The sequence below is a fragment of the Acartia tonsa genome, chromosome 1, assembly GCF_053477335.1.
Source record: "Acartia tonsa isolate MP-2025a chromosome 1, ASM5347733v1, whole genome shotgun sequence".
Classification (NCBI taxonomy): domain Eukaryota; kingdom Metazoa; phylum Arthropoda; class Copepoda; order Calanoida; family Acartiidae; genus Acartia; species Acartia tonsa.
Genome location: NC_137260.1, coordinates 15,004,131 through 15,028,063, shown reverse-complemented (window position 1 = coordinate 15,028,063; position 23,933 = coordinate 15,004,131). Strand labels below are relative to the sequence as shown.

The window sequence follows — 23,933 nt, the reverse complement described above, 5'->3', positions numbered from 1 at the left end:
TATTGTTGCAATACAGACCATTGTAATTGAAGATACCTTGTATATTTCAAAATAAATGGGCAAAATATTATTATGCTTTAAAACTGCAATGTACTTAAACATTTAGTCTGTGTAAGCTAATGAAATGAAAGGGTCTTTTGCCAGAGAAAATGAAAGGATCGTTTCTTTGATGTTAGTCTATAGATAATACGTCTATTCCACATACAAACAGTTTATCCAGAATATATTCCTCTAACTTTTCTCTATGCTAAATAACATGCAAATATTTTGCTCAGATTTAAGCAAATGTTTGGGCGTTTTTCCTAAATGTGCCTGGTTGAGCACATAACTCCCTCCCCTCTATGTTTTTTTTAAATAGCTTGAAAATAAGTGGGAAAGGACGAGTAATTCCGTTAGGTATTTGGTATCCCCTAGGGATCGGAAGCCGCGCGTAAGCCGCGTGTAAGCCTCAGTGAAATCGTCATTTTATCACTATAAAATTTAGCTGGATGTATAAAACTGTCTCTTTAGTAGACAATCCTTCTTTCAAAAATTTCTTTTTCTGCTCACAAGCAGGTTTAAAACTGAGGCTAATGCGCGGCTGAGGCGCGGCTTCCGAACCCTGGTATCCCCACAGGGTTAGTGCACCGTAGAAATAGACTTCTCAGGATCAGGGCTTCAGCAGGATAGGATAATTCTTAATTAAGTTCTCAATCCACAATTTTGAGGGACTTATAACCAGTTTTCTAAAAAAATAGCAAACAGAAAAAAATATCCTACTCTGAAAAACATATATTGAAAGTTAAATCTTTAATTTTTTATATTAAAAAAAAACATTGGATTTTAATATTTGTATGTAGTTAAGCAAAATTAATTGAGTAGAAAGGATTCAACAACATAAAATCTGATGATATATGATGCATTTTATATAAGAAAAATTAAAGCATCTTCTACTATTTTTTAGTTATTTCTTTTTAGGTTGCCTGTAACTATTGGAATGTGTTTTTTATTGCACTTTACCAACTTCAATCGTTATCATCAAATTCATAATCAACTTCATATTCATGGTATCATTATCAAGTCATAGCAACAATTTTTTTTAAAGCGAAGCTTTTCTATAATTAGGGTCGGTCCGTCCGTACGTCCGTCCGTCCGTAACGGATAGCTTTTTTTTTGTTAATTTAGGCATGTTAGAATTATCCTATCGATTTCAAATTTTGCATGGTGATTCCTTAAATAGTTAGGTACGATTTAGAAAGTGTAGCAACTCTATAATCATCACAAAAATGTCCGTACGTCCATTTTAAACATGTTGATTTTTTTACTTTTTTAACAACAAATTTTTATGTGATCTAATCATCCGATTGATCTTATTTTTGGTGTTTTGATTCCTGGGACAACAAAGTGTAATGTAATAAGCGAAGCAACTCTATAATCAAGTCCCAAAAATGTGAGTATGTCCATAAACATTATCCTGAATCAAGCAGTTTTATAACAAGTTTACTTACAATTTTGCTTTGACTCTTATACATTTATATTATGATTATTCAGTTCTGACACTATACAAGTGTTAATGTCCGTTTGTCCTACCGTTTCAGTGCTTCGCTTTTATGGATGTTGTCATCCTTGTTTTATATATCTCTGAGTTAAGATCTCACTTTCTCTGAAATATATAATGCATCAAAAATAAATCTTATTTTGCACAAGGCTGGGCCTCGCTTTAATTAACAACAAAGCTCAACAAAATTTATGAACAACTTTAATTTCAAACAGAACATATGAGAAATTTTGGCAAAAGAGCAAAGTTTAATTTACATAAAATTTCCATGGATAGATTTCAATATTCAGAAGAAGAAACAATAGTTAATAACATAACTTGTTTTATCTTTGTTTTAAAACTCCTTTGTTAATCTTATTTTATTTTGTTGAAATAGATATAGCCTTACAGGGTTAATAAGAATAGTTTAGATATTCTTTGAAAGTGCTCAAAAGAATATTTTGAGTGTATTTCTTTTTTGAGAATGATCGTTACATAATTATTTATACATATATAGAGTAATGATGAGAATCACAACAGTATCTGATAATAATATCATGAAGGGAAAGGGGGAAAATAAAGAATAATATATGATTATGACACCTTCTTTCATTAAACAAGAATATAGTGATGAATAAACAAGATATCTATTCCTTTTTTTAAATTGGTTTTGTACAAGATTATTGTTGTCTATAATAACTTTGAATTAGTTTATTTATTTACATAACAAGGATGACAATTCCATGAAAGCAAAGATCTACAATATTAATGAGATAGATAGGAAAATTGTATCATACAAAAAGTTGTTGTTAAAAAATTGCTACACTCCAAAAATCTAAATTACTGTTATAGCAAACATCCTGCAAAGTTTGAAATCGATAGGCCAATTATAACAGATCTAAATAAATTTAAAAAGCTAACTGTACAGACCGACCCTAATTTTAAAAAAAAGCTTCGTCTATTTCTTTAATCCCTGTATTGCTTACTGTTTCTCCATACTTAATAAAGAATCTGGATGAATAATTGAGATGTCCCAGTTTTATGCCTGATATCAGGACATGGACAGGTATTCATAAAATAGTGTAAAGGTTGATAATAACTAAATCATATTTATCCATCAATTAATCAAGATTAAAAATAATGTTGATTTAAATAAAATAAAAACACCATTCCACTGAAATAGCGAGCACAGAAAAGCTCCCTTATTTCTAATAAGGTAGGGGTTGGATTAGAGATTAACCCTACGGGGCCTATACCTTCGATGCTCTAACCTTGAAGAGTTGCCTTTTATCAATAATAAAACTGCTACTAATATTTATCAAATAAATTTAATGATTTTATTTATTGTTTTAAAACTTACAGACATTATTTTAATTGGTGCATGGAATCCTTGGACCCAACCCTGATGTTGGCTTGATACAATCCATATATTGTAATAAAGTCATCAGCCTAGGCGACAATCATAATCTACTTTGTTTTACCATTCATTAAAGAAATAGATTATATACCTACAGAGCATGGGGTTCTATCGTATTATAGACAGCTTTCTGAGGATATTAAAATGAAAAATTATGAGTTTAAGAAAAAATTGTCTGTAATATAATGCTATACATTATTTTTCAGACATACTAGAAAAGTCCGACAACTACTATAATCTAAAATCTGCTGTCAATATGAAGGTTTTTAAAAGGCAGAACACATTTTCTTGTCAAGATTTAACACTTAAGGTCTTTTAAAAAGTAAAACAAATTTGGGGTATAGTCCTTTCCACGACATCCCTCCATAAGGAGCGATTCTTCGTATTTTTCACAGTAGCTTTTCTCCTATTTCTAGCCCCTGCGGGGGGCTCTAACCCTGCGGGGCCAATTACCTAACCCTGTGGGGCAATCACCTAACACAATATAACCTAACCTAACCTAAAATAACCTATAAAAAGCCATTTTAAAAATACGAAGAATCGCTCCTTATGGAGGGATGTCGTGGAAAGGACTATACCCCAAATTTGTAATAAAATATGAAAATATTTTGATAATTAAACAATTTGTATTAATGAGCTAAATATAAATATTTATAATGTTATTGTTTAAAGTTAACGAGCCATACACATAGTTTGCTAATTTGATGCTAGAAGTAAGCTAGCTATTATTTAGAACAGTGCATTTTTCACAGTTTAAAGTTTGCTCTTTAAATATACAGTCTTTACCATTAGAAAATATCAACTATTTATACATTTTATTATAGAAGTGTCAAGAACGGTAAGCACAAAAAATATTCATTTTTTTTACACAAATGTAGATGTATAAAAATTTCCAAATGCCAAACCATTTGATTTGCAATTTTCATGTAAGCTTCTTCTTGGTTAGGTCTAAGGGTATATATCCATGGGGCAAAGTTAGCCCACCAAAGAATTATAAACTAAGAAAGCGAAGCCCAAAAATTCATGGATGGGAATACGGTTGTTATCTTAAAACGACAGGAAATTCAATTTTTATATCCTTAAAAAATTTGGAAAATCGGACTATATACATAAGAGAAATGGAAAAATAAGGAAAAAATTAAAAATAGCCAAAAACCTGCAAAAAGGCAGTTTGGCTGTCATGGTTGTTTTCTTTAAACGACAGGAAATTTAATTTTGATATCTATAACTGAAAAAAATTTGGAAATCGGATCATAAACACCAAAGATCTCGAGAAAAATGTGAAAAATAGCCTAAAACCTGTTTAAAGGTAGTCTGACATCAAAGTTGTTTTCTTTAAATTACAGAAAATTTAATTTTGATATCTATAACTGAAAACATTTTGAAAATCGGACCATAAACACCAAAGATATAGAGAAAAATGTGAAAAATACAAAAATAGCATAAAACATGTTTAAAGGTAGTCTGACCGTCATAGTTGTTTTCTTTAAACGACAGGAAATTTAATTTTGATCTCTATAACTGAAAAAATTTTGGAAATCTGACCATAAACACCAAAGATATGCAGAAAAATGTGAAAAATACAAAAATAGCCTAAAACCTGCTAAAAAGCGGTCCGACCGCCATTGATGTTTTATAGTTAATTGTGCTCCTTACTAATAGGAATGTTGTCAAAAAATTTCAGCATTCTATCTTTTATAGGAGCTGAGTAAATCCCATTTCCCTAATAGCGTTACGGACTTACTGACGGACTGACGGACAGACAAAGTGAATTATAGAGTAGCTTCGCTACTAAAAAGGAAAACACAATATTATGCCTTTCAGAAAATCTTTTAAATTGTATTAGGGTAGTTATTCTTATTTAATCTGCATTAGGGTTTTAAAAATTTCTCTTTTAAATAGTTGAAATAAAATGAAATCTAGGAGAGTCTCTTTAAAGGTTGAATGCAGATATGGTGCAGTTCCTTGGGCATTTCCTTATAATAACAATACATATCAGTTGTAGGTTAACATTAAATGATATTCTATAGAAATATGAAGGTTTTCAATGCCTTCAGGACCTTACTTTAATGATAAATATGGTACCAAGACACAGTTCCCTTATGGGGCAAGGTTAATAGTCAAGATATATTATCAAATATATTATATTATTTGCACAATATATATTATGCAAAGTAGGGATTATATTATTAGTATCAAATTTATATAATAATAATAAAATTGTTTAATTTTTATATAAAGTTAGAAAGGATAAATAATTCCCTTGAAAGAGAGCCTAAAACGAGTTAACTTAACAACATATAATTTGATAAAAAAAAACGCTATGTAACAAATTTTATTGCTCTATAAGATTATAATGCAAAATAATTTACATTATGAAAAGATGTAAATTAAATATTGCTTATTATTCTTCAAAACAAGAAATATGCTAAACTATGATAGACAGACGAACGGTCAGATATTATATTGAAAATGTGCACATCTAAAAATAAAATTTCTATTCAAAGAAAATTCAATTTATAAATATTCCATCAAATTCTGAATAAACCTGAATTGCAAACTGCCCTTTTTCCTTTTTTTTATTTCAAAGGAATTTTATCAAATATCTCCTTTTGCTTCATTTGATATATTCAACTTTTGCATTTATGTAACCTTTTTTTGGGAGCACGGCTTTTCTGCAATGATTATTAAGTAAGTATTTTTTTTCCAAGAAACTTCTAACACACGAAAAAATAATTTAGCATTCATTATTTTCTAAAGCAATGCAAAGAAAACTATTTACTGAGTCGAAATGTACAGGTTTTTTTTTACATGTAATAATGCATCACTAAGTATGCTCAGCTTTATTAAAAGTTATCGGCTAAAATGTCAAGAAATGTCAGTATGGTTTCGAAACCGATTAATATCCGAAAGATTAAAACCGGTTCTCAGCCATATTGAAAAATCATAAATAGTATCGTATTGCACACAACTTTCCACGAATATTAAAATAAAATTGTAAATACAATTGTACCAGTTTTGTTAGACCGGGGTTAAAAAATATGCTTTTAAATTTTTCATTTTATGATTTTAATATCTGGGGAAACCTTTCTATAATACGATGCGATAAATAACTTCCTGCTGTAAAATGAAATATTAATATGCTTATAAATAGAAATAAAATTGATTTTTTTCAAATTATTTTAATATATATTCGATTTTTGTTTAATTCTCATATGGTTATTCCTATTATCTGAGATAATCTGTCATAAAACTTTTATGCAACAAAAATATTTAAATATTTTACTTAGGCTTTATTATTTTCTACTTTTAACTCTGTCTCTTTATAAAGTAGCGCAGTATAGCTAGTAATCTTAGATACTTAACCCTTACAGATCGGGGGGGGGGGGGTCATATTGACCCCCCCCTCTAGTTTTTTCAATGTCATTTTTTTTGTAGGTAAGATGGAGAGCTGTGACTTCATGACTTTTTAAGTTTAGAAATTATGCGTCGGCAAGAGTTGATTTTATTAGGATATCTGGTCTGTGTCGGTCGTGGTGTCCGGTCAAAGTCGGTTGGGTAGCACCAAAATTTTAAAAAAATTCTAAATAAATCTTAATTTCTACATTATGACTTTTGAAACCTAAATTTTTTTTGGTGAATACTAAGATATCAATGACCTTATGAGAAAAGTGGTGTTATGACCGTTTGACCGCACCCTGACCGACTTTATGACCGATTTTTGTCCGGCTTTTAATACAGACATATATCATGAATATCGTGGCTTCTATTACAGCTAGAGACCTATAAATTTTTTTGGTAAATTCTTAAGCAACAATAAACAGATAAAAATATTAATTGGCGCCGCCAACCGCCGTTTTACCGCCGTAACCGCCGAAAATAACGGTTTCCGTTATTTGCCGTTTTTCGGCGATGATCATAAAAAGTAATTTTTTTGTTATGAAAAATAAAAGTTCGTCCTAAAATTTGATCATCCTAGCTGCAAAATTGGCCGCTCTAGAGCTGTTTTAAAATTTAGCGGCTGGCCGCTAAAAAGCGGCTAAGGAGCGGCCTGACCGCTATGACTAGAAAAAGTAATTTTCTCTAAAAATACACATGAACCACCAGAAAAAAATTTTACGTCTTTATCTGTAACAGAAGCCGAGATAGAGGGGGGGGTCAATATGACCCCCCCCCCCCCGATCTATTAAGGTGGGAATTGGGGCCCGATCTGTAAGGGTTAACAAAAAGATTTTTCAGCTGCCAGTCAGTCTTTATTTTGACTGCTATTTCTAAGCTGATTTGAAAATTGCTACATATTTAAAGCGGACATTTTAAACTAACTGGCAGATTCCTTTACAATTATTGGATGACAGACAAACCCTCAAATGCCATTTAAATATTTTCTTGACAAAATTTAATTTTCCTTTTTTTCTTTATGTATATTTGTTTTAAAAAAATTAACACTGACATTAACCCGCAACTACATCTTCATAAAAAAAAGAATAAAAATGAAAAAGAAATTTCAAGACCTAGTCTGAGAATGGTAGGTAACAGGTTTTGAAATGTGTTTGTCCTCCTGGGACCTTACAGTCAGAGAGAGAGCTTATTTATAATTCACATAGGATACATTTACACCCGGAACTACAAACATACATTTAGTTTTAGTTTAAAGGGTGGATAGAGAAATGGACAGATAATTGATAAATGAAGAGTTTTTTTTTTTTTTTAAAGTAACAATTTGTATGTTGGTATGTTTGTTTATCAATAACAGGTGCACTAAAAAGGCTTGCTTTTACAGTTAAGCTTCTAAAGGTCCTATTAATGGCAATAATAATATAATAATGGTAATACTAATAATGTATACATACATTTTAGAAGTGGGTACTTTAACCATCTTAAAAAGTAATCTCCCCTAGAATAAATAGAACCCCCCCCCCCCAACGCTAACGTAATTTTATTCTTTGTCTGAAGCAAAATATTTCTTAAGGTGGATTTGTCACACTATTTGCAGGTTCGAATCTCAAATTGGCTAAATGTGAAACATTTAGAATATTTATAAATTGCAAATATCTTCAAAGCCTGAAGCAAACGAAACCTGTTTTTTTTCTACACTTTTAATTGATTCTTCCCCTTTGTTTACCCTTCTTACACTATAGAGGTTTTTTGGCGCTTTTTCTACAAATGAAGGAACAAAAAATATGTTTTTACCTGTTACTTTTTCCTGCAGGACATTCCAGAACAGTTCTCTTGTCCTAAATAAAAGGTTTTTATTGGAAATGATTGGAGGGATTTTTGAATAAAATATTAAATATATCTTTTATATATAAGACTTATAAATATGACTCAAGGGCTAGCTAATATTATAGATAGGCGTAATTTTTTGATAAAAAATACCACTAAATTATGTAAGAATGATGCTTATCTCAGCTTTTTTTTCAGTTTGGCTATACCTATCTTATCCTATCGATATCTCTAACCTAGTATAAAGAAATACCTAGATTTAATCTGGTATATATCTTAAAAATATATAGAAGGCAATGTCAGTAAAGTAAAAATTGGATCATGGAAAGAAAACGAAGGAGAGGGTTTCGTCGTATTATCACAGTAGCTTTTCTCCTATTTCTAGCCCCTGCGGGGTAGGTGGGGGGTACTAACCCTACGGGGCCAAATTTCTAACACTGCGGGGCAATCATTAACATTTACCGAACCTATAATAACCCATCAAAAGCTACTGTGAAAATACGACGAAACCTTCTAATTCGTTTTCTTTCTATGATCCTAAAAATTTAATGTATAAATACATTGTGCAACACGTAAAACAAAATATTTGTTACTGAAAAGAAACCAAATCCCACCCTCAGAATTTAATTCAATAATCTTAAATTTGGCAAACCAAGAGAAAAGAATGTTTGTCCGAAAATAACTTAAATTTTTCTTTTACTTTTCAAATTGAAAATATTTGGCACCAAAAAAACTAATCTTACAATTTAACCAATCAATGATTGTCGTGCTGACTTTTGAGCTAAGATTATAGAATAACAAAATATAATACTAATAAAATATGTTTATTGGTCTTTATTCCTAACAGAAAATTGGAAAATTAAATTTTACTTTGTGATTTGATTATAGAGAATTATAGCTTTTGGTTAAACTTATTGAGCAGATTTGTTTTATTTGATAAATGAATATGCCAAGTTTCAAAACAATCAGACAATTCTTAACAGTTTAAAGATGAAACATTTTTGATGCTGTGAGAATTGGTGCAAAAGATATGACGTAACAAAAAAAAATAGCCAATGAGAGGCCGTTATTGACCAATGGCGGCCACTACCATTGCCGCCATTGGTCAATAACGGCCTCTCATTGGCTAATTTTTTTTGTTACGTCATATTTTTTGCACCAATTCTCACAGCATCAACATTTTTTAATTTGTTGACTTAACTTTTTTTCATTTTTATCGGTTGATTAGGTTAAGTGTGCTAACGTTTCAATCACTAATTTTAATCTATGTAACTTTATGCATCATCATTGGGGATGTACAAATTAATTTATCGGCCATTGTCTTATCTTACACCTTTAGACTCCTGATATTTACCTGTATTTGAACAACTGTTTGTGTTTCAAGCTGTAACTCCCTCTTGTTGAAGGGACGCACCCTCACTGCCACACGAACTTTGTCACTCATCTAAATAATTCAATGAGCATTAATGAAACAAAATATTTTGTTTATCTTTATTTTAGCTGCCTTATTTAATCAAATCTAATATGACTACTAACTTTTTAGAATTATTTGTAAAGATATTTAATCAAAACAGAAGACCCAGTCGTTCAAGAAATCATTTTTTTCTCCTAAAATCAGTTAAAAGTACAGTTATATTATTTCAAAATAAAAATCTAAAAGTGAAATTTACAGGAGAGATATACGTGCAGTGAACCTACAGACGGAGGAATGAAGGTTCGATATTACTTATGGAACAACTTCGCTTTAAAAAAACGTACATGTTTTGCTAACGTCTAAATATTTCAATGATACAACAGCCATAATATTAGGAAAGCACTAAGTAATCCCCTATTAGTATTTTTACGGTATGAAAATAATATAGAAAGTTTAATATATTAAATCTTTACGGTTCTCATTTCCCTGTCGACGACGTCAAACGCTCTTTAAATGTCAAACTGCTCTTAATTCTACATTTCAATATTTAATTATACAAGATTAATATAATAACAGAACAGAAAAAGATGGAGAATTAAATAAAGTTTAAAAAACATTTGCTTGTATTGTTTTACCCACTGGGAGGAGGGAATAACAAATTTGGATAGAGGGGGTAAATCACCTTTCTTATTTGAGAAGGGTATTATCACCCAAAAATGTCAAAATCTTTTGTTTTATGGGGGGTTAAACCACCTTTTATTTAGAATTATTTTAGGTCAATGAGTTTTAAGATATTTACGATTAAATTTTTCATATTATTAACAGATCTGCATTACATATTCGTTAGAAAGCTATCAAAATAAAGATAGGGTCAATATTTATCTTAATTGGACATAATAACGTTGTGACATACGGACGGAACTGATTTATAGAGTATAAAAAAAATAATTTTCCAGTATGGCTTCAAAACCGATTAATAACCACTAGATTAGAACCGGTTCTCAGCCATTCTGAAAGATCATGTATAGTAATGTATTAAAGAAAATTTCCAGGAATATGTATCAAAATTAAAATCAACAAAACAGGTTTTACTTTTTTATTTTGATATCCGTGGAGAACTGTCTATAATACAATGCGATAAATAACTATTCTTACCTTAAAATTAGTTTGTAACTGTACTTCAGCTGGGTCTTACAAGAAATATTTCTATATCAGCCATCATTACAAATAAATTCCACACAAATTATTCCAATGCATTTTCACACAGTGGATGTGCGTGTGTGTACGAGACTTTTTTATGTTTGTGTATGATTTTTTTTATCTGAAAAGAAAAATATTTATTTCAAATTACAGAAAAAAAGTTTTTTTTCAATTTTAAAAGCGCAGCAATGACTTTCTAAGAAACTTAATCAAAGGATGATAGACCATAATCTAAAATTATAATTAATAACTAATTATCACAACAAGGACAATTACAATCATGAAAAGGCATTAAAAGCAGTAAAAGCAGTCAAATTAATAACATTAGTAATCCTCAATATTGAACTTTCAAAAATTGTGACTTATAGATGAACATTAACAACTTTTGTCCTAAGTTTATGTGTCTCATTTTGATTTACTTTAATTAATCAACATCTTATATTTAATTTATATCTTGAGCTGTATTGCATTAACACTCTGGTCTGTATAAATGCAGAATGCACGCAGTGTGTTTTCTCATCAACTATATAATTAGTTTTATTTAAAAAGAGCACAATAGATCATAATAGTAAAAGATTTCATAAAGAAATTCTATATACAAAGAGGAAAAATAAAATACTTATAAAGCTGCTGATATATTCTTTCGTAGCATAGCTACTCTGTAGCTAATAATGGATATTCTTCCGTCCGTAACACTAAGGAAAAAGCATGATTCTCTGTGATGATTCTCCTTACTAATTAGCATATTCTCTATTATTGATTTGTTGTCTGTCAGCCGGTCCTTCTGTCTGTAATTAATACGATCTTGAACGTGGAAATGAAAATATCTATGATTGACTAAATAAAACAAGCTTCACGATTTCTTGTGAAAAAAAATTCAAAAAAACCTTCGTTTTGGGGTCAAATTATAATTTTGATTATGTGCTTTAATACATATGGAGGATGCTATCAACTTTGTTTAAATATTAATCAAATAAACATTAGAAAACTTATTTAACTCTTTTCCTAAAACATTAAAGCAATGCAATGGTAAAAAAACTAGTGCAATTTAATTTACATTCAAATTTGTATATATTTTTGTCAAAACTATATTTCAGTTTTGGTAGTGTGTGATAATTTAATTCGAGCAAATAATGAAATTGTATCCTGTATCCTAATTTTATAACTCAGTTCATTCCATGTTCATTTCTATATATACAATATTTTATGCAGTATATTTCATTTGTTATTATATCTTTGTTTACATTTTTAAATAAAAAGTAGTAAGCTTTTTGTCTGTAGCGAAGGATATCACTATTCGCTAAACCGATATGATCCTTTTACAGTGAAACTCTGGATGGTTTTAGGCTATTTTTTTATGAAAAGTCTGAACAAGGTTTTAGCCTTTCGTTATGCCTAATTTTAACTTAATCTTAAATTGAAAAAAAAAACATTTAATTATGTAAACTATGTAAAATAAAACAGATTATTTTTTACATATTACCCTTAATAGAAACAGTAATATTAGCTACTAAAAAGGAATGCACATAAAAAAGGTTGTGCAAAAAAAGTAGAATGTTTGAAATAACTTTAGTGTAAAAAATGTCAATTTGTTGGAGGAAAAAATGTCAATTTGCTGGAGGGGAATTATTAGATTTACTGCGAGTTCACCCTTCTCTCAATTTTCTTTGCAAAAATATCCTATAAACTTATTGCAAAATATGCCATATGGTTCCTACTGCTGCTTGTCAGATGCGCGTCAATAACGGCCCAAAATTGTTATCCTAGGATGTGTCATGGACAGCAACCTTGCCATAACGAGGATATGTAGGAACAGATTTTGTGTGTGTGTGCCGATTATCAAGAAGCATTTTAGGCATCTAAATTGACAGTAGGACTGCCCTTTATTACCTGTCGACAAGATTTAGTGTTTTGTCATAGCTGCGTTACTTGGACCATTGATTATTTTGAACTTATATAATTGATCAGCTACTCTAGTTTCTTATTACATGTTATAATATTTTATGTATAGTAGATATACAATATACATATTGTTCATTGAATAGATTTGTTTTTATTAATCAGCAAATATGAATACCAGAATACCATTCGAGAATCAGGGAGAGGAATCTGTATTATCTTAATTTGGGTTGGTTTCTTTTTAAATCAATTAATTCAAATACTATGTACAATCTTTTGTTATTGATTAAGTAGGATCTTAGAACTATTAATCTATTCATAATCAAATGCAAATTATGGGGATGTCGACCCCCTCCCTCTTTTAATTTTATTCTTAAAAAGAAACTTTTTGGGAGTGCAATTTTTTCTGGGTAAAATTTTTCTTGGAATGACTTGGTGGTAGCTTCACCACAATATTCATAAACCTTTCCTGGACTTATAAGAAGCTACATTGTAAAGGATAAACATATCAGTTCAGTGGTTAGCGAGATCCTTCGGTACACACAGACAGACAGTCACAGTAAGACTTATTGTTACTTATTTAAGGAATTGTAAAACTTATTGATTAACATTTCTGAGTAATTGTAACTGTTTATGGATATTCAGAGGTTGGAATAATACACATTCTTTATATAATATTTCTACTATTTTTTAATATTTACTAATATTTATTTTTGTAAATAGATTGTATTTAAGGATAAAAGTTTAATTAGTCAAACAAAATTCTAATTAGATATATTGAAAATACAAATGGATTTGTGACTTAAAACAGGGAGAAAGAGGGCACTAAAGAGTAAATTACACAGGTATATCAAGGTTCATTTTTTCTTTTTCTCTTATTTGTTTTAACATTGTCCAAACTTTTTAATCATTCATTTTTATATACAGAAGGAGTAATTCGTTTCTTTAACTGAGGATGTGCATTGATTTATCTTAAAAATGAAAGAAAACAAACCTAAAATCTTTAAAACCTATTTCTCTGTGTCCCTCCAATTTCATCCTCCCCCACCCCCTAAATACCCTACTGCACATACAACCCAGGAAAGTTAGCCAAGCTTGTTATTTTACTTTGGCCCACATCCAATTTCTTTACATAGTCACACACAATGTTTCCTCCATAGTGTTTCTTAGTTTTTTTTTTGTAATTGTACTTTTGGATAATAGGATCATTATTATTTAAAGCAGCATTTTGTTTAAACTATTTTAAAAATCTGTTTTTTTTGTATTTTTGTAATGTTCAGATCCAAATACGTCCAAGGGTGTGGATAAAGTGGTGTTTACCCCGTTCAAACGTCGGAACCCGTCATTTTACCCCCTCAAAATTTAAAAAAAATACATCAGATTACCCTGTATGATTTCTGTATGAAATAAAACTAAACTTAAATATATAAACAATGCAATAAGACTAATCTTATAATCTATAATCATACCAAAAAAACTGTTAATAATGTCATTATTGAAGAAAATATTTGATTCCTGTGAGAAAATGTTGAAGATTTAATAAACCCAATTTTTGAGAAGAAAAGGAAAAACTCATTTTATGTAAATAGCTTGAGAGTGAGAAAGCCTATTGAATTCAAATCAAAATTCAAATATCTCAGGAAAAAGGGATAAATAGTTTTTTTAAAATTCTCAAGTAAAACAATGTATGTCAAACACAACAAGTAAAACAAAGCATTCCAAAATTTTGTAAAAGCAGAGTATGGTTTAATAATTACTATACAAATCAATTTGTCTGTTCGTCTGTAAAGTTATCAGATAGCAAACATCTCGTATGCAATATTAGGTATTTTCTCGGATGCTATTAAATACAGCTTGTTGATATTTTAGAGGGCTTTACCAAGGGCATTTAGCATACAACTTACTTGGTCTGTCGGTAAGTGTATCTTGCTTACAAAAGATGTATAAAGAAGTAAGGATTTCTTTGTCTGAAGCTTATATTTTAATTTTACTGAACTGATTGAGTTCTCCCTTTATGGAAAGCACCACATAGGAACCAGGTTTGTTTTAGGCTATCTTTTTTAAAGCTTTGGATGGTTTTAGTTTTCCCCAATGAGCCCTAAGATGTTAGAAACGCAGCCACTAGTATATACATAAAGGTTAGTGTGTCTTCTATGGCCACTGTACATCTGCTATGTAACTCACTTTATCCGTTTGTCCGTCCATGATTTTTTGGTGTTATATATATGTATTCCCACATACATTATTGAAGAATAGTAAAAGGAAAAGCATAAACAAAATGTTTCAAATATATTATGTACAATTTCACGCGTAGATAACTTGCATGTATTACACATAGTTTTAATTCATGAACATTTTAAAAGCTTAAATTTATTTGGTTGCAATTTTGATTCAAAATTTTGCAATGATTTTACACATATGTTAGATTAGGTACCGAGTAGTCATGTAGGGTTAGGACACAGTAGGTATACGCCCTGCTGCAGAGACAACGGAAAAAAATTATTGTTTTTATCTATTTCAAAAGTACTGGAGAAGGTTCGTTGTGCTCAAAGGGCAATTCGAGTAAAAGCACTGGCTTTCTTTGATGACCAAACAAAAAAAATATAATGTAGCTAAGCAATCAATTTTGTCCTTCTAATAATCAAAAAGTTGGAGGCAGCATATTTTTTTGTCAAATGCAATATCCCCAAGATCTTAATCCTTATTGATGGATCTTATAAGCACAAATAAAGTAAATACTGTACTTATTATAATAGGATATAATTATAAATAATCAAGAATGATAACATCCATAAAAGTGAACTTAGCAAATGGATATTTGTGCTATCAAGACTAGTTACTGTCTTTAGCATAACTAGCTTTTTATTTTGGAAATACTTTGGGACATACAATCCCTAAATGTAGAAAAGCTTCGGCTTAGATAAATAAATTATAGATATTATATGTATGTGCCAATTACGAATATATTTGGCAAGCCTTGCTCAATTATACCTTTCTTTTTCTACTATATCAATTACTGTTGTGCATTTATTATTGTTTGTTTAGAAATTGTGCGGAAAAACGAAAATAAATAAATTGAATGATAAAAAATTTGACATATTAGGAATCCATTGGTGCCACCGACGGGGACCCACCCTAACCTTTCAATGTAAATTACTACGCTTTGTAATAACCTAATTAAACTGAGCTTATCTTGACAAACCTTAATTTAATTAATGGATAAAATAACTGCCTATATAAGCGCAGAAAGTACTGTTCATAATTTTCTTTCCTTTTCATGAATTTTTATCCCGACTTAAACTAAATTTTTTCTATTTAACATAAAATGATTAGTATTGAGACAAATATATGTATTGCTTATGAAGAAGCATTGCATATCATCAAAATATAAAAACACATATATTAATCTTTAGGTTTTATATACTTTGCAGATGTATTGTTTAGTTTTAATGAGACCATTTAAGGCATAGATGCACAATGAATGAGAAATTAGTTGCAGTTTCTAACCTTACCACAGCTGAAGCTTTACCTTACACCAGAAATTATTTTACATAAACCTTTTTAAACATAAAAGCAATTTGTTTGCATACAGATTAAACATGATTTAGGATTTGATACACATTTGAATTTATAAAAAAGTTGCACTTTCAATCATTTGCTATTTTATTGCAGAAAGTAAAAAGTAATGGGTGCGCTTGTGTGTATGGCTTTAAAGATCTTTTATATAAAGTGCATGAAGAAAATCATTGGAAATTTATACCAAGACTCAGTATTTGTAAAAAAGTTTTGTTAGGGACCTCTTTTACTCTTTCTTTTATTAAGATGTTTCTATGTATATGAAAATACCAAGAAGTTTGAGCTCAAAGGTTATCACAAATTTGTTTGATAACCTTTTGCATTATTAATAACTAATAAATATATAATTTGTTTACCCTCATATTAATATGATTTAGGATATTTCCATATCTTGATCAAGATATTAGTATATATTTGTGTAGTAACTAGATGTTTTGCTCCTAGCCTCAAGAGACTTTTATTTAATTTTTATTGTTAAGTAAACAAAAGTTACTTGGGCGAAATAGCATGACTTGACTATAAATAAATGTGCCTGAGATCATATTAGACAAAAATTCAGGAGCTTTAGATTATTATGGAATGAAAAATAGAATAAGTAAAAGAACTATTACAATTGCTTTGTTAAATTACAAAATAACAAGGATGACAACATCCATAAAAGCGAAGCACTGAAACGGTAAGACAAACGGACATTAACACTTGTATAGTATCTGAACTGAAAAATCGGAACATAAATGTACTAATGTCGAATCAAAATTGTAGGTAAATTTGTTGAAAAACTGCTTAAAAACAGGATAATGTTTATGGACATACTTACATTTTTGGACTTGATTATAGAGTTGCTTCGCTTATAATATTGTTCTTTGTTGTCCCAGGAATCAAAATACCAAAAATCAGATCAAACGGATAATTAAAACACTTGAAAATTTGTTGTTAAAAAAGTAGAAAAATCAACATGTTTAAAATGGACGTACGGACATTCTGGTAATTATTATAGAGTTGCTACGCTTTCTAAATCGTACCCAACTACTACAGAAATCATCATGCAAAGTTTAAAATCGATAGGACAGTTCTAACATGCCTAAATTAACGAATAAAAGCTATCTATCTCGGACGGACGGACCGACCCTAATTATAGAAAAGCTTCGCTTTTAATAAGAAATTTCACGTGTAAAGGCGCGTCTATAAATTAATAAATAATAAACCTCTGTCACAAAACCCTAAATCAAACCCTTTTTCCATTCTTAAAACAATGCACATAAAATACAAAGAATCTTGGAAGAAAAAAGGTAGAAGTCACCAATTTAAACCAAATGCCAAATTGACCATTAAAGGCTTTTACAGAGTTTAAATATCGATTTAGAGGAGAATAAAGTGAGGCAATATAAAGAGAACATGGCTATTTTGGAAATTCTTATTTTTACATTTAAAGTTGAATCACAACCATTTGACATAAATTGGACGTGTGTACTATTTATAAAGAAAGAAAGTTCAAATATTTTTACTAGAAATAATAAACTAAGAAAATAATATCAAGCTTTAAGATGAAGATTGAGAAAATGAGTTTAAGGTAAAGAGGGATTGTTATTTCACTACCCCAATATACTATTATCGCCACCCCTAGTATTTAGGGGCCTAATGTTCAAGGGGGTTTGGAAGGGCAGAGTAATAGCCTAAAACTATCCCAATAATAAAGTTAAAAATAAAATAGCCTGAAACCTAACCAGAACTTCTTAAAATAAAGAACTAAGTCGGTTCAGTTGTTATCGAAAGTTTAAGCTTCAGACAAAAAAAAAACTATAACCCCCAACTTTAGGGCGTGTACAATATCATCTATTAAAAAATGAAAGTGTTGCTCGCAACCGACCCCACTCCCGGATAATCGTATGCACGCACCTAAATGTTAACCTCAGTAAAATTCTTCACTGTAATAATTGATATCAAATATGAATGATACAGAATAAAAACCTTCTTTGATTAAAGTGTCTCTAAGTCTCTGTAAAAAATCAATAAAATATTATAATGTAATATTTAATGAAAAATATAATTCTGAATAATTTATCAAAAATAGTTGAAGAAAATTTAGATTACAAAATATTAATATCTCCATATCGAAGCTACTCCATAACTAGGGTATGTAGTATGTACAACCGTCTGTTATATAAAATTGCTCGGATTATTTATCGTACTAAGATTTCACAGTCATAATCCTATTTAGAAATGATGTTAGGTAGGCAACAAAACTTATAATCAAACTTGTTCATGTCATAGCATGAATGTTCTTGAATATAAAATATTTCCTAAATTCATTTTATTGATGACGTAAACTTTTTAGACAAGGAAGATGTTTCATCACAAAAAAATATTTAATTATTATTTGATGATAAACAGTATTTCAGGTTTTTTTCTAGTTTTTTTCTATTTTTCTATTTTCAAAATACACTATATTGACTGATTCAGGAAGTAATGACGTATTATATATGTCAAGTATGTCTCAAAAAATATTAATATTATGAAGTAGCTATGCTCTAATATTGACAACAAGTGTAATACTGTGTGGTGACACAAGCTGTCTCACAAAATATTAATATTATAGAGTAGCTATGCTCTAATATTGACAACAAGTGTAATACTGTGTGGTGACACAAGTATGTCCCACAAAATATTAATATTATAGAGTAGCTATGCTCTAATATTGACAACAAGTGTAATATTGTGTGGGGACACAAGCTGTCTCACAAAATTGTCTACAGGGGGAATATTGTTATTTGTATCAAGACAGATATATGAATGAAAGTCTTTTCTTTCTCTAACTTCAAAGGCTGCCAAGCAACGGTTACGGTACATAAAAAAGGCACAACAAAAAAATGTAAACGCCAAGATCAAGTAAAACATGGGGATCGCATGCCTAGAGGAAATGCTCGCTAAATTAGATTTTTCGTGCATTTACACTAACTGCGCGCCTACTCTGCACTTTTAGGTCTTGGCTGTAACAAATTATATGTGATATTTGTTGAGCTGGTTCTTATAGAGTGAGAATGTATGCTGTGCAACCAACTGTTTGGCTGCTAGCTGCCTTTTGAGATACAAAAAATACCTTTCCTCGTATATCTGACTTGATTCACAATATTTATTGTCAATAGTCACTCAGATTTGCAATCACAGAACTTTATCATAACGTTTCCATTTATACATACAATATTACATATGACTCATCTCAGATAAGATTAAGATTTCATAAATAACATTCCAATAAAGAATAATCTCAATAATCATTATGTAAATTTTTTTTTGAATTCAAAGTTACACAATAAACTATAGAAATTCAGATTTGTATCTTTTGATATTTATTTTAAAATTTCGGTCTACTTCTTAAATTTTAATAGAAGTAATAGTTTATTGAAGAAAAAAACTATATTTTCACTATTTAATTAAATTATTTTAAAGAAAAAAATATATAATTAGATGTAGTTTATACAAAAAAAGTTACTACACATAAGTTTTTACTGCTACATAAATCTCTTGTAGGATTTACCACTAAAAGAATACTGAAGAAAATTTCTTTTCCCTCCTCCCTTGACCCTCTTTTCCAACCCTTATCACCTCCCAATTACATTTCACCTTCCCCACTCTATTTCTCTTTCCCTTAAATTCCTTGCAATAACCATTCAAGAATTAGACCATGTAATTTTAGACAAACCCAAAACACTGTTTCAGTTTATTATAACTCAAGTTTATTATGATTCATATATTTTTTTCCCCTAGCTTATAAAAATTATAGAAAAATGGACTATTTTGCGAGTTGTTTTATGGAGGTGATTTCTGTTCAAGAATTGTTCTTTTCTTAGTAAAATAGCCCAAAACCCGCTTTTGACTAGACCACGCTTTTTATATAATATTAATATTCTATAATATCTTTCTCATTAAGAAAACAAATTGCTTTCATATGATACACTTAATTGATTTCTTAAATATTTTCTATTAAAAATGACATTTTTTTGTTAGTATAGGAAGGATCAATATACTAAGTGATCTCTAAAGTATAGTCTAACCATTCTCTCTTCCGAGAGAATAAGGAGGAGGGGGAATTCTAAGTGAGAGGGGGAGGGGGGGAAGAGAAAGCCTTGGTGACCTTTCTCCGACAATTTTCCTTTCCCCCATTCCCTTTATAACCAAAGGGGTACTGGGGGAATTTAATAGAGAAAAGGGAAATTAATGGGAATTTGTGGGGGATAAAGACCATAAGATTGTTATTTCCCTTTCAGCCCCCCCTCTCTTTCTCTTTCTTTCTTGGATTCTCTCTCTTTTATATTCTCGTATTTTAGCATCTTACCGCGTATCCCCTAGTATTACATACAATCAAACCATTTGGAACAATATCTTTCTTGATATTTGCCTATTTTTCCCTTATTTCTTATGTTTTATAAATGAAAAACTTATATTCATTGAATGAAATTAAACGATATTACAATTAAGCTAATTTTAGTTTAACAAATAAAGTCTTGTATAATCTTATAAAGGGTAGTAGTCATATTATTGGTGAGAAACGAAGGGGATTTTCTAAATATTTAGTCGGTGTTCATATAATATAAACAATTTGTAACAAATATTAAAAAAAGACAATTTTTAGAGCTTATCCTAATCTTTTCAACGGCAATAAAATGTAAATATTCTATCTAAATAGAAAATATTTTATTATCTTTAAAAGATCTTTAAATCAATACAATAACCAATGATATAATAATTATGTTTCACTTTAGTTCATTTTGAACCAAAGAAACCTCCCAAAACCCCTTCTATCTATAGGTTTAAAAAATATTATTCTTGCCCCTGCGGAGAACTCTCACCTTGTAAGACCAGTTCCTGTGGGGGCTCTTCATATTGTTAGTAGATTTTATATAAAATAATCGCTATTTTGGGATATAAAGTAACAAAGTTCTCTGTCCTAGTGTAGGTTTTATTTTTTGCACGTTAAGATCTCGGTAACCAAAGATTAATTTTCCACATTCATGTATTATAATCCAAGAATGATTTTAGGCTACGCTATTTTTAATTTTAAGGCATTTTGGTAGGATTTACACTATTTTGTTGCACAATCCCTCTCACTTCGAATACTAAATGCAATCCGCTGGTAAATACTAAAAGCAAGAAAACAGAACTTTTGGAAATTATGATTTTACAGTTTTATATGAACTACAAGTTGTCTGAAAACGTGTTCTGCACGTTAAATTGACTTCTTCTTCTTGTTCTTATCTTCCCCTTTTTAGTTCTTACAAGGATAACAACACCAATAATAGTGAAGCTCTGAAATCAGAAGCCAGGACAAACAAACATGTCAGTACGTAATAAGCAGAAATAATTAACAAGGATGACAACATCCATAAAAGCGAAGCTCTGAAATGGAAGGACAAACGAACATTAACACTTGTAGATTGTCAGAACTGAATTAGCAGAATATCAATGCATCAGTACAAACAATATTTTAAGAAAATTTGTTGCAAAACTGCATAAACAGATGATACTGTTTAAGTACATACTTACATTTTTGGGACTTGTTTATAGAGATGCTTCGCTTATAACATTGTACCTTGTTGTAATAGGAATCAGTTTTCAAAAAATCAGAAGAATCGGATAATTTTAACATACAAAAATTTGTTGTCAAAAAGTTAAGAATCGACATGTTTAAAATGGACGTACGGACATTCTGGTATTGTTTATAGAGTTGCTACGCTTTCTTAATTGTACCTAACTACTATAGGAATCATCATGCAAAGTTTGGAATAGATAGGACAATTCTAACCTGTTTAAATTAACGAAAAGAGCTAACTCTCTGTGACGGACGGACGTACGGACCGACCCTAATTGTAGAAAAGCTTCGCTTTTAACAAGTCTAACTAGGTTTATGTAAATTTGTTACAAAATTGTCTAAATATAGGATACTCTAAAAGCAAAAGTTACTTTTTAGGACTAATGCTTTGCTCATAACATTGTACCTTGTTGTTCCAGGAATCAATATCCTTAATTTTAGATGAATATAATAATAAGATCACATTAGATTTTTGTCGAAATCTTTTTTTCTTTCAAATATGTAAGTTTTGAATTGTTCTGATAATGGTAATAGAGTTGCCAAATTATACAGAACTCATCATGCCATGTTTCAAATATGACAATTATATCAAGCCTTAATTTATATACGGCCAAATTGTACGTACCGACCCTAATTATAGAAAAGCTTCGCTTTAATAAAACTTTTCTTCTTCGCAGGTTGGGAATTAAGTTTGAGACGGTTTTATACTAGCCAAGCCTTTTTCTTGCCCAAGGTATGTTTTGCAAATTTATATAGGAAAGTAACAGGATCTCTGTCTCTACTGAAGGACCCCGCTAACCGCTAAACCAATATGGTTCTTCTTTACAGGGTAGCTTCACATGGGTCCTAAGAAGAGACTATTTTGGGGGAGGGTATCACTACACTCCTAAGAGAAATCGACCCTAGAAAAAATTATCCCCCAGCCCCCAAATTTTTTTTAACTTTGCAACCGTGTACGCGGACAAACAAACAAACTACAGTTATACAGTTAACTATCTAACGGTTGAGACAATTATTGTGCTTTTCAAAAAAGCCTTTGAATGATTTAGTAACCTTATCCCATTCCAAAAAAGGATAGTTCACAGAATTCAGGCAAAAAGCAAATTAAATTTATTTAAATTGCATTCAATGCATTTATCTATTTCATTATTATTTTCATGTGTTTCTTTGTATGGTTAATTTTGCCTAATACTTCTAATAAACTCTGTTTGGAAAGAAACGCTCCTGTTAAATTTTTAATTTTTGTGTTTTTAGTTTACATTTGCTTTATCGGATCATATGAAGGAAATGAAGTCATTCCTAAAAAGGACAGAAATTCCCTTCCAAAAAGGACAGAAATCATCTTCCTTTTTCTCAGATATCTCAAATATGGACAAAAATCACTCTCCTTTTTCTTACATATCTGAAAAAGAGGATATAAATCACCTTCCTAAATCTCACTTATTCTTCCTAATTCTAAGAAAATTAACCCAATACCTCCATGTTCTTCCTTATTCTCAGATAATCTACCTTATTCTAAGAAATTCTTCCTTATCCTTACAAATTCTCCCTTATTCTCAGATAACCTACCTTATTCTAAGAAATTCTTCCTTATTCTAAGAAAATCTACCTTATTCTAAGACATTCTTCCTTATTCTAAGAAAATCTACCTTATTCTAAGACATTCTTCCTTATTCTAAGAAATTCTTCCTAATTCTATGAAAATCTACCTTATTATAAGACATTCTTCCTTATTCTAAGAAAATCTACCTTATTCTAAGACATTCTTCCTTATTCTAAGAAATTCTTAGTTATTCTAATAAGATCTACCTTATTCTAAGAAATACTTCCTAATTCTATAAAAATCTACCTTATTATAAGACATTCTTCCTTATTCTAAGAAAATCTACCTTATTCTAAGACATTCTTCCTTATTCTAAGAAATTCTTAGTTATTTTAATAAGATCTACCTTATTCTAAGAAATACTTCCTAATTCTATGAAAATCTACCTTATTAAAGACATTCTTCCTTATTCTAAGAAAATCTACCTTATTCTAAGACATTCTTCCTTATTCTAAGAAAATCTAACTTATTCTAAGACATTCTTCCTTATTCTAAGAA

General features: G+C 30.0%; 1 protein-coding gene across 1 annotated transcript in view; it reads right to left on the bottom strand.

The window, feature by feature from the left end:
* Khc-73 (Kinesin heavy chain 73) overlaps positions 1-10,893 on the bottom strand; it is a 164,533-nt gene extending 153,640 nt beyond the window's left edge. Inside the window, exons 1-3 of the mRNA XM_080169918.1 lie at positions 10,726-10,893; positions 9,511-9,600; positions 8,124-8,167 (exon numbers count right to left, since the gene is read on the bottom strand). Of these exons, the coding sequence (XP_080026044.1) occupies positions 8,124-8,167; positions 9,511-9,600 (134 nt within the window). The 5' untranslated portion in view covers positions 10,726-10,893. The remainder of the gene's footprint in view (positions 1-8,123; positions 8,168-9,510; positions 9,601-10,725) is intronic.
* Between the last annotated feature and the right edge of the window lie 13,040 nt (positions 10,894-23,933).